General features: G+C 45.7%; 1 protein-coding gene and 1 pseudogene across 3 annotated transcripts in view; one reads left to right on the top strand and one right to left on the bottom strand.

Moving 5' to 3' along the window:
* The window catches only part of SQOR (sulfide quinone oxidoreductase), a 61206-nt gene that overhangs the window by 31073 nt on the left and 14301 nt on the right, over positions 1-15832 (top strand). For both annotated transcript variants that reach the window (XM_084884455.1, XM_084884456.1), the window contains exons 2-4: positions 7054-7300; positions 9455-9625; positions 14053-14106. In XM_084884455.1, coding sequence (XP_084740581.1) covers positions 7054-7300; positions 9455-9625; positions 14053-14106 — 472 coding nt within the window. The remainder of the gene's footprint in view (positions 1-7053; positions 7301-9454; positions 9626-14052; positions 14107-15832) is intronic.
* LOC311611947 (G2/mitotic-specific cyclin-B2-like) lies at positions 4219-6182 on the bottom strand (annotated as a pseudogene). Its single transcript has 2 exons — positions 6171-6182; positions 4219-5556 (listed from the first exon to the last, which is right to left on the bottom strand). The product of its transcript is annotated as a G2/mitotic-specific cyclin-B2-like (transcript).

Here is a 15832-nt window from a genome sequence, read left to right as displayed (position 1 = left end):
AGGGCCTAAAAGAGAGCTCAGAAAAAGAGTCCCAAATCTCCAAGAATTCAGATATTTATTGGGGATAAATATCTGAATTTATTGTGATCTATTTTCTCATTCAAATGAACATTAACTATTATATATAATTCATATATACAATATATAATATATAATATATAATGCTTCAAAGCTCATAAAACCTGGATCTGCCCCTGCCTAGAGGCCTCCCTCTGGGAGATGGCGAGGGGGCCACTGGGTGTAGCAGGACTCTTCTAAACTCCTGGCCCTTCTATCCTCCTAGCAGAGTGTTTGTCCCGAGATCTGGAGCCGGGAGAAGGTGCAGTCTGTCTTCACCTCACAGTTGGTGGCTCCCGCTAATGCCTGCATTGCTGCTCCCATGGGCATTCGGGCTGCTGACTCATTGTGTGACCTTTGGAAGATCACCTTTCTTCTCAGAGCCTTCGTTCTCCATCTTGTAAAGTGGTATCAGTGCTCCAGTGTGGGCTCAGGTGTGGGCTCTGTGGATTGTAAAGTTTTATGTACATGGGAGGGAAGTCTTAATTGTGTTGCTATTACTTGTATGTCTGTCATCTTGCTATTCTTTGAAATATGCCAAAACCTTAACATTTCAGTGAATAAAGAGCAAAGCCAGTGTCCACTCTGACACTATTTTTTAAATTTTTTGCTGTTTTATTCATTCATGCTTTTAAAATTTTTATTGTGGGAACTTTCCAGTATATTCAAAAATAGACTACTGAAAGGAATGTCCTTATATACTAGTATCTATCAGTTGGCTTCAAATTATTATCGGCTCATGGCTAATTTTGTGTCATCGACACTCTCATCGGCTTTCACCTCCTGGGATATCGTCAAGCAAATGTCATGCCATTTTGTTACTAGACCGCTTCCGCGCTGGGGGCTGGCCTGTCCAGGCACAGCCTAGGATTCTTCCTGTCAGAAGACCTCCAGGTTCTTGATTCGCCTAGGAAAGATTCCAAGGATGAGTCAGAGTGAGAACAAAGCGAGCTGTATTCAGGTAGAGAAGAAGGGAGAGGCCAGGGTGCAGGAGGCCCTGTGAGAACAGCAAAGAGTATGTGTCTGAGTAGACGTGGGCCCGCTCACAAGTGAGCTGTGCGCGTGGTCAGTTCTTGCGAATTTATGGGTCCAAAGGGGTGTGTAGGGGAGGGGGGGTTGTTTTCTGGTTAGTTTTACCTGTATCTTGGGCTAGTCTGGCTGTGTTTTGTTCTGTTACCTTTCTCCCTAAGATGATTTAAACCACTGGCTCTTAGGTATCTTTGGTTAGGGAGGATAGGTTCTGGTGATTTATCAGTTGGCTATTAATTGCTCAGCCCTTCTGTGTGTTCAGCTTTTTGTCTCAGTTTCCTCATTCCATTTGCCAGGAAATTACCTAGTTTCTTACTAACCTACCTTATTTTCAACTGTAAGAATTCCAGTATGTATTTAAAAGATTATATCGATACAACTATTATACCTCTTCTCCCCCCACCCCGATTTTCTTCTTTTCAATTTATTTAGTAAGCTAAAATTTAATATGATATTACCTCCTCTTCCCCCCCCCCCCCCCCCCCCCCCCCGCCACACACACCCACTCCATTAAATTTAAATGGAAATGAAATTTAGCTGGTGGGCAGTTTTTCCCCCCAGAATTATCTCTGGGGTCTAATGCTATGAGAATGCAATAGAGGAGTCCATTTGAAATGGTGCTTAAATGAGCGATGTGACCTTAGACAGTTTGCTAACCTTATACTAAACCTCCATTTTCTCATCTATAAAATGAAGATGGGAACATTCCCTTATTAGCTATTATTATGATGACAGTTTCTCCTTCCTTTTTTCTACAAATCCTGTCTCCTGGAGGTAATTTGGTTGAGAGCTATAACCAAATTTAACTAAATGGGCCGGGCAAGCCCAAGTGGGAGGGGCTAAGGGAGGAGGGAGAGCCATTCGGAGTCCCTCACCACCTGGGGCCTTGTGGCCGAGGCTCACTCTGTCTCAGGACCATCGGACATGACAGCTCAAAGGTAGCTTGGCTCAGGGAAGCCTGTGGGCAGGGAGGTGGGAGGTTGGGTGGGAGGATCGGGGAGGTTGTTTGTTGGTTGTTTTCCTTTTTGATATTGGAAGTTTTCTAAAAATGGTATGTTAAAGGGTGGCCTTGTGCTTATTAAAACCCAGAGCGAAGAGGGCGCCGCTTGGCGTAGGACTGACGTAGAACGGGGGTTGGGTAGCATACAAAGACTCACTGTTTCTCCAGAGCGAAAATAACTGAAAGGCTGGCCAGTGGAGCTTTCATTAAGAATGCTCTGAATAATCTTTGCTTGGAGGCCAGCTTTATCTGAACTAAGCCAGGTGTCCTAGCTGACACCCAGTGTGTAATATGTAACATGACTTAAGATTAGGGAGCCTTTAAGATAAGTATTGGTAAGAATGTGGGCAAAAAGGAATCCTTTTCACCGTTGGTGGGAATGTAAATTGGTGCAGCCACAATGGAAAATAGTATAGAGATTTCTAAAAAAATTAAAACCACCATATGATCCAGCAATCCCACTTCTGGGTGTATATACCCTAAGGAAAGAGAATAGCTATCTCAAAGAGATACCTGCACTCCCATACCTGCTGCACCATTGTTCACAACCAAGATATTAAAAAGCTTAAGTGTCCATTGACAGATGAATTCATATAGAAAAGGTGACATATATACACACAATGGAATATTATTCAGCCTTTAAGAAAGAAGGAAATCTTGTCATTTGTGAAAACATGGGTGAACCTATGGGATTCTGCTAAGTGAAATAAGCCAAACACAGAAAGACAATACTGTATGATCTCATATATAGAATCTTAAAAAGTTCAACTCTTTGAAGCAGAGAAGAATGGTGGTTACCAGGGCTAAGTGGTGGGGGGAAATGGGGAGATGTTGGTCATAGTGTACAAAGTTTCAGATACGCAGGATACATCATTTCTGGAGATCTAACATATAGCATAGTCGCTGTGGTTAATAATACTGTATTGTATACTTGAAATCTGCTAGGAGAGTAAATCTTAGTGTGTGTTTTTTTTTATACTAAAAAAAGTGATAGCTAGGTGAGTCAATGGCTATGATAATTAGCTTGATCATGGTAAATATATATATATATATATATATATATATATATATATATATATATAAAATGTTGTATGCAATAGTTTTTTTTTTTTTTATCAAATACACCTCAATGAAGTTGGAAAAAATAAAATAATTGCAAATAAGTAAATGAAGGGGGATCACACTGTCTGAGAAGGGCGGGCTGTGGGAAGCTGTGGAGTCCCAAAGACTTGTGGAGATCGGGTGTGGAGCCTTGGCCAGGGCTGTAAGTAGGAGAGGCCCAGCAGATCAATTCTCCTCTTTCTGTCAGCAGGGATTTTATGTCTCTAGTTAGACTACAGCTGTAACACAGCATTTATTCTAATCCTTTGAAAGGAGCACTCAGTTTATTTAGGATGAACTGAGAAGTTTTAATCTAACTTAAAAACATGACATTATTTATTTATTTATTTATTTATTTATTTATTCTTTTGTTGTTGTTGTTAATCCTTGTCTGAGGATATTTTTCCATTGATTTTTAGAGAGAGGAAAGGAATGGGGAGAGAGAAACATTGATGTGAGAGAGACACATTAATTGGTTGCCTCCTGCATGTGCCCGACTGGGGCAGGATGGAGCTTGTAACTGAGCTATAGGTCCTTGACCAGAATCAAAGCTGGGATATTTTAGTCCATGGGTTGATGCTCTGTACCCTGAGCCAAACTAACTAGGGAAAAGCATGACATTATTTAATTATAAAATGTGTTGTATGTGCCACTTGTTAAAATGAAATTTCCATGTTTTATTGATTTTTTTTTATAAAAAAAAGTGAATATTTCACTTTTTAAGAATGTAAAGTGGTGCATTCTTCTGTATCATTGGTAGCTAATTCTTCTTTCTTTCTTTCTTTTTTTTTTTTTTTAAAGATATCTATAGCTTTATTTTTTCTCAATATATAGTTAGAAAATAGGTCTGAGAAGAGGTTTCATGGAGTAGACCAAAGAATTACATACCAAGTCAAGAATTCCAAACAAGTAAGAGAAAGTGCCAGACGAAGCACCTTCCGGAGGACCAGGGCCTAGGGCCACCCCATCCAAGGGAGGGCCAACTTTTTAATGGCTTTTGAGTTCAGCTGAGGAGTCGTGCTGGTCTCCAGGAGTCTGCTGCTTGCATACCTCCTTATTCTTTTTTTTTTTTTTTTTTTAATATATTTTATTGATTTTTTACAGAGAGGAAGGAAGAGGAATAGAGAGTTAAAATATTGATGAGAGAGAATCATCGACCGGCTGCCTCCTGCACGCCCCCTACTGGGGATGTGCCCGCAACCAATGTACATGCCCTGGACCGGAATCGAACCTGGGACCTTTCAGTCCGCAGACCGACGCCCTAGCCACTGAGCCAAACTGGTCCCGGCCTTACTTATTCTTGATGGCGATGAACTTTGTCAGGTTTTGGTTTGCTCTCACTACGTGTTTGGCCATGTGCTGCATGACTCCCAACGCCTCGTTCTCGGTGTGTCCGGTGTAATACTGCTGCTTTATATTCCGTTTTCCTTGGCCTAGAACCTTCTGGGACAGGCAGGAAGCAGCCGCTGCCGCTCTGGACGGGTGATAATGCACCAGATCATAGTCAATGAGAGTCAGTACCATCAACTATTTGGCTGAAGTGTGCTGCTCAACATCAACCTCCCCAGCTTTCGATGCCCGCCCTAAAAAATGTGGTGGTAAAGGCCGACCCAACTCACACTTCAGTTCTTTCAGAATGAGAGCTTCCATTTCTCGGATGTGGGAACTGGTTGGTATATGCGTTGTCTATGATGTCAACGAAGTCTTCTATATTTGGAGAAAACATTTCCTCATACTAGGAGACCAAAAGCAAAGCTATATTCCCAACCAGTTGAAGCTTCTTAGGAGAGACTGGCTGAAGCTGTAAAAATTAATCCATAATGGCGATGCACATGTGGAGAGTCTCCTAAACTTGGAACGGATCTGTACCAGCCAATCCACCAGGATGGCACGCATGCGTCCGTTTATATCTCTTCCATCTAAGGATTGTGGATTTATGGTTTGCAGAACCTCAAGCTGTCTCAGATACTGGTAGATATCCTTAACGTAGTCGCTGCAGAGCTGAGGGTTCTCCCAGTCTTCATTACCGATATCTTTGATCTTGCTGAGCAAAGCATCAGAGAAAGCTTGACAGAGGTTCTCTTCCTTCATGGAGCTATCCTCAGGTGCGGGATACGCCTCCTTGAAGCCAGCTTTTCCATCTGAACTGGTTTCACAGAAGCAATAGGTTTTGGCTGTTTGTTGACATTTGCTGTTTTGGCGGGTTGAACAGGTGCTATGGTGTTCAGAGCTTTCTTAGCTACTTGTGTGGCTCCGGTTGTAACTCTACTTCCAATTTCTTCGGAAACTGCCCTCTGGGGTGTCACATGACTGTAGAAACAATCTGGGACCTGCGCTTTCCCTGGGCAGTGTGAGGTTTTTCCTGTGACCTGGATGTAATCAGATCAGTTCACAAACCAGTTAGCTGAGGGTTGACCCTATTTTATGAATGAATATGTGAGCTATGTCTTTGTGAAGGTTTGTCTTCTTCTGTCTTAGAGGCTATTTCCTTAGACTGAAGTCCCAGAAATGGGCATACCAGGTCAAAGGGTGATAAATGTTGTTTTCTAGAGGGGTCATAAGGATTTTAAACTTGCAGCAACAATGTATGAACCTGCCTCACTTTCTGTGGGTCCCAAATCGCCAGGCCACTTCAGATCTGAGCTGTTGAAGAAGTTGTCAGAATGCCAGAACCTCCGATAAAGTTCATCCTAATTGAAGGCAGCACTCAACCTCCTTTCCACTTCCTGTCACTTCTCCCTCTGCCAGGGCCTTCCCCCCTTCCTTTCACAACCCTGTTTCCCTCTCAGTGTCTTCTAATCCCCCTCATGCTGTCTCACTCTTCAGGTTTTTTTTTTGGAAAAAATGATATAATGAAATTGGTCCCATTAAGAAGTTAGTGATCTAAGCAGCTAGAAGGGCTACCATTTGAATAAAGGGTTTCTGGGGCAGTGTTGAACCCAAAGGACTGAACTTGATGGTGGAATTTGGGGCACAGTAATACCCAGAGAGGCATTCCGGTTACACAAGCAGATGGTGTCCTAGACATCAGGCCAGTTCTGTGGGTGGGAGAAGCCAAGGCCCACACCTGAGAAGCCTTCCTTTCCTCACTGCCAAAGCATCGAAGGCTCAGAGCAGAAACGCCTGTCTCTCGGAGGAACTCTGAAGGGGAGATTGCTTACTGATTGCATACGATGAAAGACTGGTCAGCAGCATATGCGGATTCTTTACATAAAACATAACTTTATGATACCAGGCAGGGATCTTTTTATGGCTCTCTTATCAACTGGTTGAAATTGCCAAAGGTGTGGAGGGCCTTTGCTTGCGTGTCTGTTGCCCATGTTTTGATTAAATTGTGTGTCTCCGGGCAGACAGAGCCAGCAGGCTCTCTGAGTGGGGCCAAGGCCCTGATTTCCCTGGTGTGAACTCCGAGTTGCGGAGATGGGTTTTTTGCTGGACTACTCCTGTTTCAGCAGGTCTCAGGGGCCCTATGGCAAGGACTGGTGCAGGTGTCTATCTAGTTGTGGACTTATCCATGTTTGGTGGACTGAGAAACCAAAGAAAGCGTTGAGGCATGTGCCTGAGAAGAGGACGGGGGACTGCTGGATGCATTGCAGGAGGCCCTGGAATTTTTGGATGGAAAAGTCCTGGATGTCCTGACAGGAAGGGGAAGGGGAGAAATGGAAGCTCAGCCAGTTGTTAGTTACAATCTTGTGCTGCCAGGAGACTTTGGGACCACAGGCAGCTGGGGAGATGGTTTTGTGGGAGGTGGTGGGCACCAGCTGGAGCTGGCCAGATGCCAGCCTCCCTTCCTCCGGAAGGGAAATGCTTTGGTCGCACAGTGGTCCCTTCCTTACGCATAGCCTCTTCTGTTCCTTTCTGTCCAGGTCCCGTGTAAAGATGACCCCGCTGGTGGCCGTGGTGTCTAGCCCCCACGCCCGGCTCTTTACCTGCTTCCTCAGACTGGGCGCTCAGCAGGCCAGCTCACTTCAGCTGCACACAGGGACCAGCCTTGCGGCCAAGAACTACCATGAGGTGCTGGTGCTGGGAGGGGGCAGCGGTGGTATTACCATGGCCTCCCGCATGAAGAAGAGAGTGGGTGCAGAGAATGTGGCCGTCATTGAGCCCAGCGAGGTAAGTCTCCCGCTCCTGGGTGCATGTGTGTGTGTGCGATAGGGGGCGGGGATGGCGGTCAGGCATGGGATGTCATGTCCCGGGGTTAGTGCTTCTCTGGGCACAACAATCAGGCCGGCCAAAAAGATGGGAGAAGGTGGAGGAAGGAAGAGAGAGAGAACAGATCCCTTGGCTTTTTATGGTCTCTTCCGTATGAGTTTCTTGTGCTAACACATTACCACAGATTGAGACTCTTAAAACAATAGATACTTATTCTCTCATAAGTATTAACTTGATTACATCTGCAAAGACCGCATTTCCAAAAAAGGTCACATTCCCAGGTACCTGGGTCAGGACTTTAGTATATCTCAACCCGTGAAGTCAATGGTCATTGCTCCTTCCTGCCTGTGGTCCAGTCTGGAGAAAGGTGATGAGTGAAGGACCTGGGGGGGCCTCTGGGAAGGTGTCAGTGGGTTTCAGAAACTAAAGTGCAAGGAATTAGAAACAGATTATAGGGAAGAAAAAGGTAGTAAACACCAGGAGGGAAGTTGGGAAGCGTTTATATGCAAGGCATATTTCATAAAAAAAAAACATTTAAAAATGGTCCAGAAGCTACAGATAAGTATTCAAGATTTCTGGTGGTTTGTCTAAGGTTTCCGAAGGCATGTACCAGTTGGGAACTGTATCCTTGGGGGCAGGGAGCGAATGGATCTGGTGCCCGTTTGGTGAGGAGGGGAAGGGCGGGTGAGAAAGGCACATGGCTCCCTGCAGTCTCAGCCTGGGGTGCTGTGATGTGGGGGGAGCCTGGAAGGTGCTCTCCGTTACTCTCCTTTTTAAAGTGACTCATTCAGGACAACATAGTAAATGAGAGCGGTCTGAGAGCCGTGTCAGGTGGCCTATTGTAGCTGACCCATGGACAGGGGCTACTCTTTGTAATGAGTCAGAGGCGCCGGGCGCAGTTCAGGAGGCCAGGATCACATCTGCGAGGACGTGCGGGACAGGGGTCTCTCGGAGGAGCTGCCAGGGGCGCAGGCGGTTGGCACTTCCCCTCCTGTATCTGGGTTAGTGATTGCTGGAGCTGATGGTTGTTTGCAGTCTATAAAACAGCCGAGCTTGTTTTCATTCCTCTGTCTGTTCAGGATGGATTGGAACCGCTCAGCTCTTGCAGCTGGAGGCCTCTGCCCCTGTCCTCGGGATTGCAGCCATTGTTGGCTGTAGGGAGATTGCCAGGCCCTTCCTCAGTTCTCGTCACCTCTCTGTGGCTTTTGGCAATTCTGTCCAGCCAGTCTGAGGTGTTTGGGCAATGCTGAGGACGTGTTTGGGCAAATGTGGCATTATGTGGTAGCATTTGGTGTCCCTGCGTTTGGGCATACTAGTAAATCCTCTGAGAAAGGATTGCTAATAGGGTTGACAGGCAATGTCTGCACCTTCCACGGGCTTGGCAAACGCAGTTGGAAGTTAATAATAGAGTTTGAGGATCCCCAGAGTGGCTCTGTAAACTTTAGACTTACTCAGTCCCCACAAACATCTGAGGAATCATATTATGCTACTGGATTTAACTTTTTTTTATATCTGTGCACATAAATGTATCCATAATGTGTACATTAGACATGTATATGTAACATGCACATGTTAAGCCCCAAATCAACTGTCACCTGTCAGCAGCAATAAATAATACAATGGTCACTAATGATAGGTTATGGCTTTTTAAAAAATCCTCACCTGAATATGTTTTTATTATCGTTTTTTTTAGAGAGACAGAAAGGGGATGGGGAGAGAGAGAAAGAGAAAGAGATGTGAGAGAGAAACATCAATCAGTTGCCTCCCATACATGCCCCAACGGGGTTGAACCCACAACCTAGGAATGTACCCTGACTGGGAATTGAACCCACAACCTTTTGGTGTACAGATGATGTTCCAACCAACTGAGCCACATCAGCCAGTATAGTTTATGGCTTTTTAAAAAAATGATCTTGGCAGAATTCTTATAAGTGACTAGTCTTCAGAGTTTAACATAATAGGAGACGCCAGTGGGAGGGGTGGTGGGGAGGACGACCCGGAGACTTTCTCTGTGATACTCCAAGAGTCAGGAGGGAGAATTAGCTCAGGCACCTTTAGCTATGGCACTTTGGTCAGCCTCAACTCGAAATGAATCTCCAAAACGTTGTTTCTCAGAGACATTTCTACCAGCCCATCTGGACCCTGGTGGGTGCTGGTGCCAAGCAGCTGTCCTCATCTGGCCGTCCCACGGCGAGTGTGATCCCGTCCGGTGTGGAGTGGATCAAAGACAGAGTGGCTGAGCTGAGCCCAGACAAGAACTGCATCCGCACAGACAGCGGCAAGGAGGTAACCACTGGGATCCTGTGGCTTTTGTTCACCCGAAGGCTTGTATGAAGTGAAATGCACAGCCCTTATCAGACTGGTCGGCTTCATGGTGAGACAGTGGTGTCTATAAGAGTGTGTGCATGTATGTGTGTGTTAAATACTGCTTGAGAGGGTAGAGTGTGTGGTGAGTGGAGGATGGGACAGATGGAAGGACGGAGGATGTTGAATTAATAAACAACTAAGACAAATATTTGAGGACACCTACTCTTGGCCCTATTGCTTGGGACAGCATCTTGCATCTGCGTGTGTACTGAACAAGTAATGCTGCGTGTTAAAATAGCACCTTCCCTCCCTTTTCCTTTGAAGCAGCCCGCTTCTCTCCCTGACAGCTTCTCTCCCTGACAGCTGGCCTCCCAGAGGAAGGGGATGTTGGAAAACATCATCCCAGTCACACTAGGGGGCGCTCTGCCAGACTAGTAAGTGTCCCTATGACTGAGCTTTGTGCTGGGGGCTCAGGAGAATTGCAGCTGCTGGAGCATGAGGCTCATAATTGATCAGCATCATTTAGAAGTCTCCTTCTACCCCCACCCCTCCGCGCCCCCCGCCGCCCCTCCACCCGGAGGCTGAAGCTTTTCAGAAAGTGCTGTCCTTGCCTTTGACGGAAGGGGTGAGAGCAGGATGGTGAGACCACAGGCTCAGAAGCCATCTGCAATGTCATGTCGCCTCATCTGCTGCTGAGCCCAGGACCGCGGCAGGCAGTGCAGCCATCCTGCTGCGCCCAGCCTGCTCTAGGCTCCCGTGGTTCTTGGGCCCCAGCGTGTTATTGGACTTAATATCTTCCTTATTCCTTGTCCTTTCTGTAGTGTGGGGAGGATGTCTTCTCTCTCTTGTAAGGAGAAACCCTTCACCTATTCGAAGACGGTTCTTATAGTCTATGTCGGTATTCTCTGCAGGTGGGTTTGTCCCTTGTTCCCACTTTTCATCGTCTTCCCCAGTCTTCAGAAGGACCCTCTTCCCCCTGCTTTAGACGTCATCGGGCTTGTCCCCTCCATGAAAAAGGCTCCCGGAAGGGGAAGCCACTCTGCAGAACAGCCCAGAATAGCGCGGCCCCTCTCCCTCCCACAGTCAGATGCGGCCTAATTTAGCATCTGTCTTTGTAGCGACAGTTGCCACAGGCTGATTCATGCTGGGCTTGGGGTCAGTTCAAACCTCTGGGTCTTTTTTTTTTTTCTTCTTCTTATGATCCACAAGTCAGGCTTCCCCCATCCTAAAGTAAGTAAATAAATAAATAATATTTAACATTATTTAATAAAATACACATTTATTTAAGTTAAAATGTTTATGTTATATCCCCCCTGTTGACGAACTTCCTCATTTCCCCTGCATCTCCAGGAGGGTGGACTGAATGAGACACGAGATTGTTCTCAGTTCTCAAGACTGCGCTCTGAGGCTCATTTCCCTTGCCATCTGCTGCTGGCTCATGCGGCCAGGAGTTCTGTGTCTTCTAAGCCACATCACCCCTTCGGTTCGGCAGTGCCTGCCCCCTTGACTGGTCCCATTTACATTACCGGAAAAGCTCAGAGCCCTTTGTGGTTGGGCTTGTGCTCATTTAAGGATCATAAACTTGTCTCATCTCTTGAGAATGGAAGGCACCGGTCAGTGTTCTCACTTCTGAGCCCTGGGTAGCCCTCTCAAGTATAGACCTTAGGGTAGGGGTGTCGAACTCAATCAGAGAAGGGGCCAAAATCTAAAATCCAGCCTAAATCGCGGGCCGAATGGTTTACTGAACAGCCATAAACTGACAATGTCATAAACTGACAGCGGAGTGCAGTGATGACAGCGCGGTGCGGGCCACATTGCAAGGCCTGGCGGGCTGGATTTGGCCCGCGGGCCTTGTGTTTGACACATGTGCCTTAGGGAATTGGCAGTTTCTGGTTTTAGGGCTGGGGAAGAAGTTGGTGCAAGATGGTGGAACTTCTTCCGGGATTTTTAAGGCAAAAGTATTCCATAGCCATATCTGAAATCTGCATATAGCATCGTATGGGAGATATAATCTTGTCAGTTGCATAATGTGGATGTTCAAGAAATGTTGCTGTTATTATTTTTAAGAGGATACATGAAAAAAAGCAAAAGGACATATTTATTGAGTACCCACTATGTGCCAGCATAGTTATTGTGGAAAGCAGGGTTGTAAAATGAATCCATGTCAATGCTCTTCTTTTTCCAAACTGCAGTAGATGAGCCTGGAATGTTGAACTGGATGAACATCCTGTTCGCCAGGTTGTTAGTTACCTTCCCACCCCCTGGAGAGAATTAGAGCACTTACCCATATTTAGCCTTCTGGAGAGGTCTGCACTGTTCTCGGCAATTGCTCAAAAGTCTTGTCTACAAGTTTTTGCAATTCTTTAGGGTTTATTTAGGTCATCTGGCCTGGAGACTTGGACTTATCCAAACGCTTGAGGCTTTCTTTTTATTCTTTGCTACTTTAAAGTTTATTCTCCCTTAATGATTTTTTAAAATAATCTTCAGCTTATCTATTATTATTATTCCTAAAAAATGATTAATATTGTGCTCTAGTAGGAACAGCAGGGTACACACAAACCAAAGGCTTTTCTTGTTGACAGTGGGCATATGCTTTAACCTGTAGATCATCTCCCCCAGATTTCATGCTACCTCTGACCTCATATACCCTGAAGATTCAACACAGTTGCCCCAGCCATTTAATGGGTCCAGTACACTTTCCTACAGAGCAAGGAATTTCAGGGCACCCGCTGTCTATGGGACAGGCAGATCACAGGGATGATGATGCATATATTATTATCCACTCCGATAAGTTGTATGTTCACATGCAACTGGAATCAACCACCCATCCATTCCTTCATCCCACAAACATTACCGAGTTCCTCCCTTTAACTTGGTGACTGTGCTAGATTCTAGGAATATAAGGGGTAAAGCACAACCTTTATCCTCTAGGAGTGTTCGGTGTGGTGGGGGAGGCTATTACTGTTATATAACCCGACAGGTGCTATAAAGCATCACGTGCACGGGGTTGAGACTGAGTCATAGGAAGGCCTCACTGTGGACGTGACCACAGGGCTGACCTGGGTCACAGGGCAGGATCTCTGCGGGTACTTGCTCCTGCTCTCCCCAGTGTGAGTCCAGCCTCCTCGTCTTGGAATCCCCTCTCTCTAACTGTTTAGTACAGAAGAGAGACCGTCATCACCTGATGTCCTTTCTGGGCCCCTGGCTTTCATTGCAGTCTCATCTTCAGTTTCCTAGGCAAGTCCTTTTACTTTACATCCTTCCTGCTGACTTTTTTTTTTCTTTTCTTCAACTTGTCGTCCTCCCCATTCTCAACCCACATTTCTATCACAATAAGTTGGGAGACCTTTGCTCCCAGCATGAATAATCACAATACTCATATTTAAGGACGGGACTTTTAAATCCCAAATAGATCATTAAATAATATGAGATACATTGTATCACATCCTTTTCAATGGCCTTGAAAAGAGCAGTTTCTCAGTTATGATATCAATCCATCCATATGACAGGCCAGACTTGTTCGGGATTCACACTTACCCTATAGATATTAAAAGAAAATGGAGCCCTGGCCGGCTTGGCTCAGCTGATAGAGCATCAGACTATGGACTGAGGGATCCCAGGTTTGATTCCGGTCAAGGGCACATGTTTGGGTTGTAGGCTTAATTCCCAGTGGGGGATGTGCTGGAGGCAGCTGATCAACGATTCTCTCTCATCATTGATGTTTCTATCTCTCCTTCTCCCTTCCTCTCTGAAATCAGTAAAGAAATATACTTAAAAAAAGAAAAAAGAAAATGGGCTGAAACTGGTTTGGCTCAGTGGATAGAGCGTCGGCCTGCGGACTGAAAGGTCCCGGGATCGATTCCGGTCAAGGGCATGTATCTTGGTTGCAGGCACATCCCCAGTGTGGGATGTGCAGGAGGCAGCTGGTCGATGTCTCTCTTTCATTGATGTTTCTAGCTCTCTATCTCTCTCCCTTCCTCTCTGTAAAAAATCAATAAAATATATATAAAAGAAAAAAAAAAGAAAAAAAGAAAATGGATTATTTTTAAGAGTAGAAAGTCATTCTCTCCTTTCCCAACATGAAAAAGTATTAACACAAGCCCTGCACAGGAAGTTGTGGCCTCTTTGCTGTCATCCTCCACTGTGTAAAAATATAGGAGACTCAGCTCTCAGAAGCCAGCAAGTTATGCAATGTTTGTGAAGCAATGAGGTGTGAGAATGATGGGTGTGATGACAGACTGGAGCCTGTACCTGCCCCCCTCCCCAATGCCCACCACCCACAGCCCCAAGTCATTCACATAAAAAAATGGAAACGCTGTGGTGACCCCACTTGCCTGGGGCCTGAGTCTGCCCTGGGACTGCCACTGTTTGGGTCCTGGTCTAAACGGCATTGCTTTCTGTTGCAGATCTCCTACAAATATCTCATCGTTGCTCTCGGAATCCAGCTGGACTATGAAAAGGTACGTTTAAATGACTTGTGTGTTCCCTGGCCTACTTCTGCCAAGATCAAGCACTGCCTTGAGTGTCTTTATATTCGTTTGACAAGAAAAAGTACTAAGAAATCCTCTTCTAGTTTTATTTCTCAGCAGTCTTTTTATGGTTTTAAAAACTTCTTATCCGAGATTCTGTCAATGATAACGTGATCCAGCTCTAAGCTTTAATCATGAGTCAACACGTCCTTGCCCCGATGGGCATTCATGCAAAAGAGCAGCCTTTTCTGCATTTACAAGAAAATCACCTTTCTGTGTGGGACTGAGTTGGTGGTGTTGCAGGTTAAACTTGCCTTTGAAAGTAAGATTTTGAATTTTTAAGCAGACTTTAGGGATAGAATGCCAGCAGGTAGTTGATCAGGAGCTGGAGAGAGGCCTGGGTTTTGCCCTGTGACAGGAGCTGGGTCTTTTTGGTCGAAGTGACCAACGCAATATAACTACTACACTGGAAGTTCCTTCGCTCTCCCTCTTCCTTGAGCTAGGGAGCTGGATGCTGTGTGACAATGGTGACATTCAAGCTCAGTTTTCTAAAACATCATGGTGTAAGTCAGTAATTATGACGATTTCCAGAAGTTTGTAGGGGACACTTGGTGAATAGTTGGAGCACATAAAGCAGAGTGACAACCAGGTCTCACTCAGCTCCAGGAATGTGACACAGGCAACTGAGTCAGCCAGGAAAGCTCTTTGAATCGTGTTTCTGCATAAAACCCCCCAAACCATGACATGTCCAGGGTGAGGCTGGTGACAGTGTCCTGGGGCATGTCGTGAGACAGTTCGAAGAAGCCATGCGTTGGTGTGAAGATTGTGATGAGTTTGGTCATGGGCTTGGCCATGAGTCTCACAGAATGACAAGCCGTAGAGTAGGCTGTGGAGAAGGTGCCAGTTACACCTTCTGGGAGGTCCTTGTCTCTCACAAGACCCCAGAAGTGGTGACCTAGCCCAGATGGCGCATCTCCACGGTAACCTCCCCTCCCCTCCCCCGCCCCGGGAGCCCCTGTGCTGCCTGAGAGGACTGAAGATAACAGTGCTGAGACTCTGCAGCAGCTTTTTGCAGCAAACCAAGAAATAATATTTATGCTGCTAATATTTCAGCTACTTAAACTGTAGCAGGAACTGTGGTCAGTCATCAGAGGAATAGTTGCTATTGTCAGTGAGTAAGATGGAGGAGATCATAGTACCCTGCTTCCTTGAAACCAGAGGGATTGGTGTCCACTGACCCTGGATGTGGCCTGTATTCTGGACAACAGCCTGGGAAGGTTCTGAAGGACCAGTCCATCTTGATTGATGACTGTTTGTGTTTTTTTTTTTTTTTTTTTTTTTTTTTGAAAGTTTCCTTCTCTTGCTGGAAGAACTGGTGCGTCAATCTCTTACCTCAGTCTGTGCCATTTTCATTGCATGCCGTGAACCCGCTAGCATTTAAGACAAGAATCCGGCTATCTCACTGGCAGGAATTCACTACCACTCACAGAGCATCACCTTGTGAGGTTCACTTTTTCTCAGCACTTGACACACGTGGCCTCATTTACTCCTGCCAAGAGCTCTATGGAGCTGTTACTTTATCCCCTTTTACAGGCAGTGAATGTAAGCTTTCCAAGCCTCAGTGCCCATCGGCTCACCCGTTAAAACCAGTTTCTGGGCTTGCCCATGAGTTCTTGATTCAGTAGGTCTGGGGCGGGGCCTGAGAATGTGCATTTCA

The sequence above is a fragment of the Pipistrellus hanaki genome (assembly GCF_964339955.1).
Source record: "Pipistrellus hanaki genome assembly, chromosome: 1".
In the NCBI taxonomy this organism is placed as follows: Eukaryota; Metazoa; Chordata; class Mammalia; order Chiroptera; family Vespertilionidae; genus Pipistrellus; species Pipistrellus hanaki.
The sequence above is the reverse complement of the archived record's forward strand: the minus strand, read 5'-3'. Positions and strand labels throughout refer to the sequence as shown.